This window comes from Pseudophryne corroboree, chromosome 11, assembly GCF_028390025.1.
Source record: "Pseudophryne corroboree isolate aPseCor3 chromosome 11, aPseCor3.hap2, whole genome shotgun sequence".
In the NCBI taxonomy this organism is placed as follows: domain Eukaryota; kingdom Metazoa; phylum Chordata; class Amphibia; order Anura; family Myobatrachidae; genus Pseudophryne; species Pseudophryne corroboree.
Window position 1 is genome coordinate 196,891,214 of NC_086454.1, and position 13,062 is coordinate 196,904,275.

The 13,062-nt window shown below is 40.9% G+C and overlaps 1 protein-coding gene across 6 annotated transcripts in view; it reads left to right on the plus strand.

The window, feature by feature from the left end:
* Positions 1-13,062, plus strand: part of CNIH2 (cornichon family AMPA receptor auxiliary protein 2) — a 436,455-nt gene that overhangs the window by 267,415 nt on the left and 155,978 nt on the right. Inside the window, exon 1 of one of the 6 annotated variants that reach the window (XM_063945177.1) lies at positions 11,914-12,012. The exons of the other annotated variants lie outside the window; for them this stretch is intronic. Coding sequence (XP_063801247.1) covers positions 12,001-12,012 — 12 coding nt within the window. The 5' untranslated portion in view covers positions 11,914-12,000. Of the gene's footprint in view, positions 1-11,913; positions 12,013-13,062 lie in introns of those variants that run through there. 6 annotated transcript variants of the gene reach the window in all.

Here is a 13,062-nt window from a genome sequence, read left to right on the forward strand (position 1 = left end):
TATTTCAACTCAAGGGACTTTTTACTGCAATAATCTTACTCTGAATACCTGTTCTGGGTGAATAGATCACAAGTTGGCGTGTCACCCACACATTTACCAATTGCTTTCCTACCATATGAGTGGATTTGGACATGATTAAATGTTTCAACAAAGGAATAGCAATATACCAGGCACTGCCTGTCAGTTGAAGAATATAAACCAAACTAAATAGTGACCATAAGCAGCAGTCTATAATAAACCACTGTAAAGATTTAAAAAGAAAGTCTAAAAGAAAAACAAGATAAATTGCGCTATTGAGTCATTAAACCGGTGGTTCACAATTCAAAGCAATTTATTATATATTCATAAATAACATATCAAGCTGGCATATACAAAAATGAATGAGTGATAGTTTTTCACATTAGTGAGAGATTATCTCATCTAATGTGGCTAAGGTCTGAAAGCAAGAAAGTTAATTGATATCAGAAACTGTATATCAGTCTTTGATTAAATCAACAGTGCTTTCTAGCTCGACCCAGTTCAAATTAAAATTGCAGTACACCTGGAACGTCAGTAAAAAACAATATATTGGCCAAAATGATAGCATTAAGAAGAGGTGAGTTACCTGTGTGCAAGGAACGTACCTTTTGATACCTTTCAACCACCCTTTTGTCCACACTCCCTTGGCCTTTGCAGAATTGTTTTCTCCTGGTTCACCGCCAACATTCTGATGGCTCTTTTAATGTCTGTATTACTGGTGAATCCTGTAGTGCATGAAGATTGAGGAGCAATCTCAGGACAGCCTTACCGAGATATTCCATGATATGCTGCTGGAACACTTATTGTTATTGATGGTTAAGAAGCACCAGAATCACTCACTTTATTCCATGTTGATACAGGTTGAGTATCCCATATCCAAATATTCCGAAATACGGAATATTCCGAAATACGGACTTTTTTGAGTGAGAGTGAGATAGTAAAACCTTTGTTTTTTGATGGCTCAATGTACACAAACTTTGTTTAATACACAAAGTTATTAATAATATTGTATTAAATGACCTTCAGGCTGTGTGTATAAGGTGTATATGAAACATAAATTAATTGTGTGAATGTAGACACACTTTGTTTAATGCACAAAGTTATAAAAAATATTGGCTAAAATGACCTTCAGGCTGTGTGTATATGAAACATAAATGCATTCTGTGCTTAGACTTAGGTCCCATCACCATGATATCTCTTTATGGTATTTAATTATTCCAAAATACGGAAAAATCCGATATCCAAAATACCTCTGGTCCCAAGCATTTTGGATAAGGGATACTCAACCTGTATATACTGACAGGTTCTTTATTAAACCTTCATGATAACACTTATATTATTATTTTATAAAAAATATTATTTATGAAGTTCTAATTGACTCCTATACCATAAATCAACAAGCAATAACACAAACGCAAAATGCGTCTAACACGCAACCCTAATGTTGTGCACAAAATGTAGCAGTACAATATCCCTTATAGAAAGCGAGTGAGACACACACTATAAGCTGCGGTCTGAAGCGCAAAAGGTTTATATATATATATTATAGGTATGGCAGCATTACAGGTATACAGATTATACAATAAGATATTAATGGTAAAAGTTACAGTCAGTATACATACATGCGCATGTGCTCCCTGGATTCAAAGCTCAGTTGTCAGTCAGATAATCGGTAGAGATTAGAATTCAGAGTACTGTAATGCTCTCTAGATCCAGGGCATATATATACATTAAAACAGTGGGAGTTAACAGTTGTAGGTTTGGTCTCCTTTCGTTGGACCAGGGGCGGGATGTTTTCAATTCACCGTGGATCATTGGTCAGTTCAAACTTTGGGATGTGTTTAATCTTGGGATGCTGTTACAGGTTTTAGCCACTGGATTCCCGCCAAAATGCTTGTGCTGGAAGTCCTTTGTTCTTATCGATGTGACTTTATAATCTAACATTGATCATAACTAATTGTTGTAATGTGCGATAATTTACCCACAGCTACCGGATTATTATGCACATTCTTCTGACCATTTTGACCTGAAACATGATATTGTCAACTTGTCCCGTTCCTGAATGGCACATAAAACTGTTTTCCTGCTCTATAGTACCTTCTTTATATAATTTAAAACATAAGTATGATGTGTTCGGACTATGGTAGTCATTCCGAGTTGATCGCTAGCTGCATTTGTTCGCAGCGCAGCGATCAGGCTAAAAAACAACAGTTCTGCACATGCGTATGCGGCACAATGCGCACACGCGACTTATGGGCACAACAAACGATGCAGTTTTGCACAGGGTCTAGCAATGCATTTCAGTCGCACTGGTTGCCGCAGAGTGATTGACATGAAGTGGGCGTTTCTGGGTGGTAACTGACCATTTTCAGGGAGTGTTCAGAAAAACGCAGGCTTGCCAGGGAAAATGCAGGTGTGACTGGCCGAACGCTGGGCGGGTTTGTGATGTCAAATCCGGTACTGAATAGTCTGAAGTGATCGCAAGCGCTGAGTAGGTTTTGAGCTACTCTGAAACTACACAAACATTTTTTTGCAGGCGCTCTGCGATACAACCGTTCGCACTTCTGCTAAGCTAAAATACACTCCCAGTGGGTGGCGGCATAGCGTTTGCACGGCTGCTAAAAACGGCTAGCGAGAAATCAACTCGGAATGAGGGCCTATATGCAAAATATGTGTGTTATAAATGTAAGTTTGTATGTGTCGTTCTACAATAAGCTTCTAAGTCTGCGAAGTATTCATGTAGTCTTTCTCATCCTGTATTAAGGGTCTGTAGATGTTTCAAACAAACATACCAAGCTTTTTGCAAGAGGGTACTTCTCAGTGATTGTGCCTTTTACCATATGTACACTCACCATGCAGCAACACGCACACCGTGCAATTCTATGTACAGCATGTGGTAAAGACGCATGGTGCGCATCCATACATCACTTGCGTTTTTACGCCACCACCGAGATGTGTCATTTTCCGACTTCGACAGTCCACCCTCTGATAGTAAACAAAAAAAGGTATCACATTTTTCTAATATTAATACATACAAATACAATTGGTGACGTAGATATATGTATACATTATTTGGCACATGTATGCATGGTATTGTTATCTGATTATAGTTTCAATCATTGGATTGTACACCAGGTCTGCCTCATTTTCAATACTGCTCCTCCTTAGACTCATTAAATTTGCAATACTGTTTGTCTTCTTTCGTCGGGTCATAATTTGAACACTTTTGAATACAACACCAATAGCTATGATGACACCACAGATACAGAGGAGAAGTTTTCCTATGTTCGCAATCATCTCTTGTGCACATTCTCCTAACCCAGAGTACCATTTAAGTGGATTCAACCAGGAGGCCCATCCAACTATTTCCTTACCCACAGCTGTCAGTTTAAGATTTACGCTTCTCCCTAAACTCACATTTATAACAATCCCTCGTACAGTTGCAGTATCAATTGACTCTTTATCAGCTCTGTGTGAGTAGGCCATTGTCTAATTGTTCCAGATTATCTCCCAATTTCCTGGTGTCCTGAAATTGGTGAGATTTAAACATAACAGGGATTTATCTACATGGTACTGGTGGATCTTAAAACTAGGGGCCTAGTTATATTATATTTCTTATCCACCAGTCTCCCCCCATGTAATTCAAGTACCTCTGCTAACTTTAATGGGTATGGCACTAATCCTGCATTGTTTTGTCCTTGAGGTACCTGTGAGCACACCGAACACTCTGTTTGGTTTAAGACCTTACCCACTAATGAGTGGTAATCACTCAAAGGATGTCTGTCAAATTTGGCATCATTACTCGACTGACATCTCCGGGTGCACTCATCTTCAATTATGGGGTCGCAGTAATTACAAATACAGTATTCCTCAGACAATAGCCCACCACATTGCCTCCGAATTCCGTGACTACCAGCCCTCTTGTTTACCCTGGCTTTGACCAAAGTGATAGACTGATCCTGGGATCCTATGAAATCATCACTCTTTTCTTCAGAGCCAGTTCCAGACCCATACTCGACTCCTCAGGAACCCTCACAAAAATATAATATCCTGAAAAAAAAAAGTTTGTACAAACAAAAAAATAGAACACAACAAGTCTTAATTGTAGTAAATCCATCTTAGTACAAGTGGACTTTTTGTGACTCTTTGATATGCTCAGGTAATGTCCAACAGTGCTGCCTTTCAGTCTTCACGGAACAGATTCTTTAGTGATATTTCTGCAGTCTTACCCTCGTTACGAGTTTCTTCTGGATTAGCGACTATCTTGCAATGGGAAGAGTGGACCCAAGTCTCTCTCTCGGCTACCTTCAATGAAGTCATGCTGGTCAACAAAACTTGGAACGGTCCTTCCCACCTGTCTATTAGGCAACCTGAGCATAAGAAGTATTGAATCATTACATAGTCTACTGGTTCAAGATCATGACAGTTAGTAATTGGCACATCAGGAATCAACATCTTCAAGTTCTTTTGCTGATTTCTTAACTGCTGGTTCATCACGATCAGATATCGTACCGTCACTTTGTTGTTACATTTCAGATCGTACTGAGGATCTATCATGACATGCGGTTGTCTTCCAAAAAGGATTTAAAAGGGTGATAAGTTAAGCGGGAGGCTGGGAGTGGTTCTGATGCTATATAACACTCGTGGCAGCGCCTCTGGCCACAATAGACCAGTTTCAGCCATCACTTTGCTTAGTTTGTTCTTAGTAGTGCTGTTCATTCTCTCTACCTTCACACTAGCTTGGGGTTGGTAGGGAGTATGAAGTTTACTATTAATTCCCATGAGTTTACACATGACCTGAAAGACTTCACCAGTAAAATGGGTACCCCTTTCAATTTCAATAATCTTAGGGATACCATATCTACAAACAAATTTTTGGACGATTTTCTTTGCAGTGAAAATAGCAGTGTTAGTGGCAGCTGGAATTGCCTCTACCCAATTTGAAAATACATCAGTGCATACCAATACATATTTAAATTCCTACAGGGTGGTAACTGTATGAAGTCGATTTGTATTACCTGAAAAAAATCTGTCTGTAGGAGGAATATGGGATGGCTCTGTTGGTACTGTCTTACCAATGTTCTTCCTCAAGCAAGTAAGACAGGACATTTCTTCTTGCTTGCTTGAGAATAGAACCCTGGCGCATTCCAGTAAGCTCTTCTTAATTTGCACATACCTTCCTTACCCAGGAGAGTCAGACCATGTGCCACCTCAGCTAAGCTTGGGAGGTATGCCCTGGGAGCTAATGGTTTACCTTGTCCATCTCTCAAGAGTACAGAGGACTCTTGATCATACCCCTTCACCTTCCAGGCCGCCTTTTCCTGTAGGGAACACAAATCTTGCATCTCAATTAATTTTTGTGTGTTTACCATATTGAATGTCATCAGTGGTGTGGTGGTTTTAGTGGTGGTGCTTGCTGCATACTTTGCAGCTTCATCTGCCCAGCTGTTACCAAGTGGACTGGGTCTTGGTTGTAAGTGTTGGCTTTACACTTGATAACAGCCACTCGGTCTGGTCGCTGTATGGCTGTCAGTAATTTCTTTATATGCGCCACATGCGCCACTGGTGTGCCTGCCGCTGTCATGAAATTTCTGAGGCGCCATAGGTCCCCAAAATCATGCACCACTCCAAAAGCGTATCTAGAGTCGGTATATATATATTGGCTGACCTTCTGCCAACTCACATGCTCTGGCCAGTGCGACCAGCTCAGCGACCTGTGCTGAATGCGATGCCCCAAGGGTTTCAGCCTCTATAATACGTCGGTCGTCTACAACAGCATATGCTGTGCATAGGTCTCCTGACTCTATCTGTCTGTGGCAACTACCATCAGTGTAGAAGACCAAATCTGCATCTACTAACGGGCTATTGCTTATGTCTGATCTAGCAGTAAAGGTCTGATTCAGATATTCCAAACAATCATGCATATCAGAGTCCATACAAAGTTCTCTTTCTTCATCATTCTCATCCTCTACCCTTTGTGCCTTACTAGGTACATACAGCAGAAAAGTGGCTGGATTTAGTGTATTGCACTTTTTATGGTGATGTTTGCTGGAGCCATCAGTGACAGCTCCCATTTTGTAAACCATGCATGTGGTGTTTGGACTGTGAACTCATGTCCTAGTACTACATCCTCACTTTTACTCACCAGTAAAGCTATTGTGGCTACACTTCTTAAGCAAGCAGGTAGTGAGTGTGCCACAGTGTCCAATTGGGTGCTGTAGTATGCTACTGGTCTCTGAGTTAAGACTCCTGTCACGTACCCAGCAGCCTCTGTTCCATACAATTTAAATGTTTTCTCGTAATCAGGTATTCCCAGTGCAGGGGCTCTTGTTAGGCATTCTTTTAGTTTCTCAAACGCCTGTTTGGACTCCTCAGTATGAGAAACCCATTCTGGTTTGTTTGATGAAACCATTTTCTGCAGTGGTAGGGCCAAACATTCATAAAAATGTGCGGATTTGTTGTTGAGTTTGTGGTAGTGTCATGTCCTGAATGGCCTGTATCCTATCTTTAGTTAAATGATGGAACAACAGCTGTTTTGTATCTGCAAGTGAAGACACAAATGAGTCCGAACACAACAGCAAGTCATCTATATATTGTATCAACATTGACCAATTTTTGAGCTGAAAGGGTTGTAAGCAGTCATGCAAGGCCTGGGACAAAATACTCGGGCTGTCAATGAACCTTTGGGCGAGTCGGGTTGACGTATATTGTTCTCCCCTAAATGTGAAGGCAAAGAGGTATTGGCTATCAGGATGAAGAGGAACAGTAAAGAAAGTAGGACAGAGATCAATGACAGTAAAGTGAGTAGAGGTGGAGGGGATTTGCATTAGGATGACAGCTGGATTTGGCACTACGGGGAATTGACTCTCTACTTTGTTTACCCCTTTTAAATCCTGCACTACTCTGAAGCCTCTCCCACCACTCTTCTTTATGGGAAATATAGGACTGTTGGCAGTACTAGATGTCATGATTAAAATCCCTTGTTGTAATAATCGTTCGATTACAGGATACACCCCTAATTCTACCTCTGACTTCAGAGGATACTGTGGTGTTTTTGGAGCTGTCCTGCCATCTTTTATTGGTATCACTACTAGAGATATGTTAGACATCAATCCAGTATCTTGTCCATCTTTAGTCCATATGGAACCTGGTATTTGTGAGATAATTTCCTCTACCTGTGATGGACTTGAGTCTAGAACAGGGGAATGCAACATTAACCTTTGAGGAGTGTCTAACATATCTTGTACTTCCTGTGCATGGTTTTCAGGGATGTCCAGAAATACACCCTCTGGGGTACACTATATTATACATCCCATTTTGCACATAAATCTCTGCCGAGTAAGTTAGTCGGGGCTGCTGCTTCTAAAAGAAAGGAGTGTTTGGTATGCAGAGGCCCTATGGTAACTTCTGCAGGTCTTGTCAAAGGGTGGTGTTGCACTTTTCCTGTTACTCCCATTGCCAAAATGGTTTCACCCATAGTCTTTAACCCTAGTGGAGAAGTTAGCATTGATCGGACTACCCCTGTATTCAAAAGGAAAGATTGCTTGTAACCTGCTACCTCAACAATGACCTCTGGTTCTCCCTTGAGATCTTTAGTCAATCTAACTGGCTGTAAGTTACAGGTGTGGCCTAATCCCTACTGCTGTCCCTGGCTTCCCTGCAAAACATTTGTGGCTACAATATGTGAGGGCGCTTGCTGTGACATCTCAGAGTTCTGTAAATCCCTCCTTGGTGGGTATCTACGTGTTTCCCTCCTAGGTGGTCAATAATTCCTTCTAGGTAAGTTGAACCTATCTTTAGGTTCTAAACAATTTCTAATTCCCTCTTGACCACACCTATAACAGGTTGTGTTACCCTTCACTGTGATCCCCGTATATGTGGTGTTGATAAGGTCATGTGGAAGTCTTTTCTAGTGCCTGAATACTTACTGTTAATAATTTCTCCGTCCTTTCCTCCTTTCGTTTAATTATGCTTTTATCATGAAGTATAGCTGATTCCCTCAAGGCATCTACAGCTATACCCCTCCAATTGGGCAGAGAAGTCTGCACCCTGATTTTTAATGACTCTTTAGGCCATCCATCAGTAACGAGATGGCTACTTCCCAATGATGCACGTTGTCTTTTATGTCAGCTATTTCTGTGTATTTAGCCATATCTAACAAAGCCCTTGTGAAGTAGTCAGCTGCAGTCTCATTATCCTTTTGTTTTATAGTGAAGATTTTTCTCCAGTCTACTACTGCTGGGAAGTATAGGGACAATTGGATGTTTATTTGTTTTACATTACCTTGGTTGTCTTCATCATTTAAACGTTTGTCATCTTCCAATCGACAATCTTCAATATATTTCTGTATATTAATATTGGGAGGAAGACAAGCTCTCAATACTACCATCCAATCTTTGTTAGTCGGCTCATGAGCATTACCCAAGTCCTTAACAAACTTTTGGCAGCCAGTCAGATCTTTTCTAGGGTCTGGAAAATCTGTAATAATGACCGCAATTCTGACCTAGTCCAAGAACAATGCATATCTATGTATTTAATAGGGAATGCCCCATTTCTGTCCGGTTTCACATAGGGAATTGCTAACACACCGACAGGATATACTCCAGCTATATCACTATTCTCAAAATTTATTTTTGGTCTTACCGTCTTGGTACTGTGGATAACATCATACTTACCGGCTTCACTGGTCTCAGCCATTCCTCCTGAAGCTACCGCAGCTCCTCCTTTACTCTGAGAATATTGCCCTTCTTGGAAGCTGAGGGCATGAGAAACGTCTGAGACCAGGGAAGGGTCGTCCTCTTCACCTGAGTAAAAACCTTTGATATTGGTTAGTACAGGGTACAAGTTACATTTTTCTTTTTAATTTTCTTTAATTCTGTTGACTGTAAATTTTTTCAACTACATACGGAGGTGGTGGTGCACTTGCTTTCACCTTTTCTGCATTACTTATATCTTTTTGTATCTCACTTTCCTGTTGCCACAAATTTAAACAGTCATTATGTTTCATTCTCAACTTACATGATTTGATCAGAATTATTTGTTTTCATACTACCTGCAATACCTCAGGATCAAAACTACTAATCACTCGTCAGATTGCTTAGATTTTAAACATGGATCTCTCCGTGTGTACCCCCCTATAGTACTCTTGTCTTTAAGGCAGTTGGACAAAGTCATTAGCATATCGAATAGCCTGGCTAAGGTAACAGACAATGGGCCTATTCACACCATAAGCCTGTGACCATTTCCTGTGCAAATACTGCACGCCCCTTGTCTTTAGTTCTGAGACTAGCAAGGCACATGAAGCTCTGGGTCTTTGGGTGCTATCAGCATAAAAGCAGTTTGACCAGAATGGATTTGCTATATCAATCTCACTAGGTCTAATTGAAACACTATCTCTAATTGACTATGGCATAGACTAGTTGAATTCGTTGGTAGTTTTAAATTGTGATGGATTTGTATATATGTGTTTACTTGTGGCAAAGGTAATGGATTGTTTAACAATGGCTTATTGTGATGTGTAGCTTAGGAACAGCTGAAGGTTAATTGTGAAATCCTAAGTAGATAGGAAGTGACTTTAAGTTATGTTGGTTTATGATAAGAATAATGCTGATTCGTACAGCATGAACAGCAGGCGATATTTGCTATTTGTTACTGTAACTGTATTAGACTTAAAATGGTCACCTGCTCCTCCCCCTCCAAGCCATGTGCTTGAATCAAAAATGGAGTCTTTAAGACATGCGACCAGGACACACTCAAACACTAACTCTCTCTCTTTTGTTATAAGTAAATCTTAACTTATATATGTACTCGCGTACCATGTCGCATGTGCGTCTTTTAATGTGCTCGTGCGTCGCCATGTGCTAGTGCGCGCCCTTGCGTAGATAATTACCACACGTTTTCAACTGAAGCTACCAATAAAACATACTTCTATTGCTGCTTGAATAATATATCTGTGTACTTTAGCAGTCAAACAGTCCAATCTGAATTTGATACAATATAACTTTCTTAAACCAATGGCAACAATATATAGTACACTTTTAACACTTGCAATATTATGTATCTTTGTCGCTCCTAAAAGCACCAAAGAAATTTATTGTCCCTAGATTTGCACCAGCACCTCTATGATAGCGCAAAAACGGACGTGGTTTATCAATATCAGATGTTTGCGTAATACAAAAAGAATCTTAATGACGCGTCCATCCACCCTTTGTTGATAAATCAAAGCACACTTATTTTGCGCATAATAGGAGGGATTGGTGTCTGGCGACGAGCCCCTAATCCCTAATTAACTCCTATACCATAAATCAACAAGCAATAACACAAATGGCGGACAAAAATGCATCTAATACGCAACCCTAATTTTGTGCACAAAATGTAGCAGTACAATATCCCATATAGAAAGCGAGTGAGAAACACACACACTATTAGCTGCGGTCCGAAGCGCAAAAGGTTTATATATATTATAGGTATGGCAGCTTTACAGGTATACAGATTATACAATAAGATATTATTGGGAAAAGATACAGTCAGTATACATACATGCGCATGCGCTCCCTGGATCCAGAGCTCAGTTGTCAATCAGGTAACTGGTAGAGATTAAAATTCAGAGTACTATAATGCTCTCTAGATCCAGGGCATATATATCTATATATATATATATATATATATATACACATTAAAACAGTGGGAGTTAACAGTTGTAGGTTCGGTCTCCTTCCATTGGTCCAGGGGCGAAATGTTTTCAATTCACCGTGGATCATTGGTCGGTTTAAACATTGAGATGTGTTTAATCTTGGGATGCTGTTACAGGTTTTAGCCACTGGATTCCCGCCAAAATGCTTGTGCTGGAAGTCCTTTGTTCTTATCGATGTGACTTTATAATCTAACATTGATCATAACTAATTGTCGCAATGTGCGATAATTTTCCCCACAGCTACCAGATTATTATGCACATTCTTCTGACCATTTTGACCCCAAACATATTGTCAACTTGTCCCGTTCCTGAATGCCACATATGACTGTTTTCCTGCTCTATAGTACCTTCTTTATATAATTTAAAACATAATTATGATGTATTCGGACTATATGCAAAATATGTGTGTTATAAATGTAAGTTTGTATGCGTCTTTCTACAATAAGCTTTTATGTCTGCGAAGTATTCATTTAGTCCTTCTCATCCCGTATTAAGGGCCTGTAGATGTTTCAAACAAACATATCAAACTTTTTACAAGAGGGCCCTTCTCAATGATTGCACCTTTTACCGTATGTACACTCACCATGCGGCAACACGCACGCTGTGCGATTCTATGCACAGCATGCGGTAAAGATGCATGGTGCGCCTCCATACGACACTTGCGTTTTTACGCCAACACCAAGAAATGCCACTCGGTGTGTAGTTTGGATGTGTAATTTTTCTGACTTCAACATATTTTATTACAAATACAATTTGATCACTTGGAAAGCGTGAACTGTTGGTGGTCCTGGCGACTGAGTTTGAATACCTGTGATATAGATAACAAATAGTATTTTATAAATAATTAACTCTAGTTCTTTTTAAATACCATGGTGCTTTACAGGGCCGTAACTACCTATGGGCAAAGTGTGCGCCGCACACAGCGCAAATGCGCTGGGGGCGCAGCCGCTGCCATCACTTTGCAAGCACCCGCCACTGAGATGAATGTTCCAAGCGGTGCGCACTGCTCCCGGCTTCAGTCAGCTGTCGTTATGTTGTCTGCAAGCCGGCAGCATCAGGTGGCTGGGGAGAGTGCTGTGCTGTGCTGTGCTGTGCTGTGGGTCCCGTGTGTTCTCAGGGATAGTTATTGTTGTCCCTGTACTGGCCTGCAGGTCCCGAAGTCCCCTCTGATTGGTGCCCAGGGTAAGGTTATTGTTGTCCTGCTGGGCTAGCTGTCGGGCTGATGTGCTGCTCGGGGCTCCGGGGGAAGAGGCAGAGAGGAGACAGTGAGTTCATGCCCTGAGGAAAATATGTGCTCTATAGTAGGTAGTTAAATGATTTGAGTGCCTGCAGCTCTATGGTGCTACTGTATCTATGTATGTGTATGTAAGCACATTGTCTGTGTATGTACATTTTATATGAATGTGTGTACAGTGTATATGTATGTAAAGTATGTGTACAGTGTATATGTATGTATGTAAAGTGTATGTACAGTGTATATGTATGTGTGTATAGTGTAGATCTATGTATGTACAATGTATATGTATGTACAGTGTATATGTTTGTGTGTATAGTGTGTGCCATAATGCGTAAAAAATGGGACGTGGTCTGCCATAATGCGTAAAAAGGGGACGCGGTCTGCCATAATGCGTAAAAAAGGGGACGCTGTCTGCCATAATGCGTAAAAAAGGGGACGCTGTCTGCCGTAATACGTAAAAAATGGGACGCTGTCTGCCGTAATGCGTAAAAAAGGGGACGCTATCTGCCATAATGTGTAAAAAGGGGAATCTGTGCGGCGTCATTTGAATAATGGAGACTACTGTGCACCTTTATATGAATTGGTATTATTTTGTGGCCACACCCCTTCCCCATGAAGCCATGCCCCTATATTTTTTGCACGCGACTACGTCGCGCATCGCCCGTTTTACATAGAGGGGGGCTCTGATGCCGTTTCTTGCACACAGCGCTAAAATGTCTAGTTACGGCACTGGTGCTTTATCAATCCTTCAATTCCTCCTATGCTAGAAAACTAACCTCTAGGGGGGTATTCAATGCTTGTCGGATCCTTTCCGACGGAAAGGATCTGACAATGCAGTATTCCTCTCAGATTTGGCTGTTCACGACAATACCAATCTGACTTTTTTTAAAGTCGGATTCACATTGTCGGAAACAGGGCCAAAACCTATCGGATTTGGCCGCGGAATCCAACAAAACATGTGGATCGGCCGCTAATCCGTCAATCCACGTGTTTTGGAAAAGCAGGGACATTGCATAGGTCGGAACAGTTTCCGACCTAAAAAAGTCAGAAACTGCTGTCTTTCCGTCAAGACAGCAGTTTCCGACTACAAGTAAATACAGGGCCGGCTCCAGGC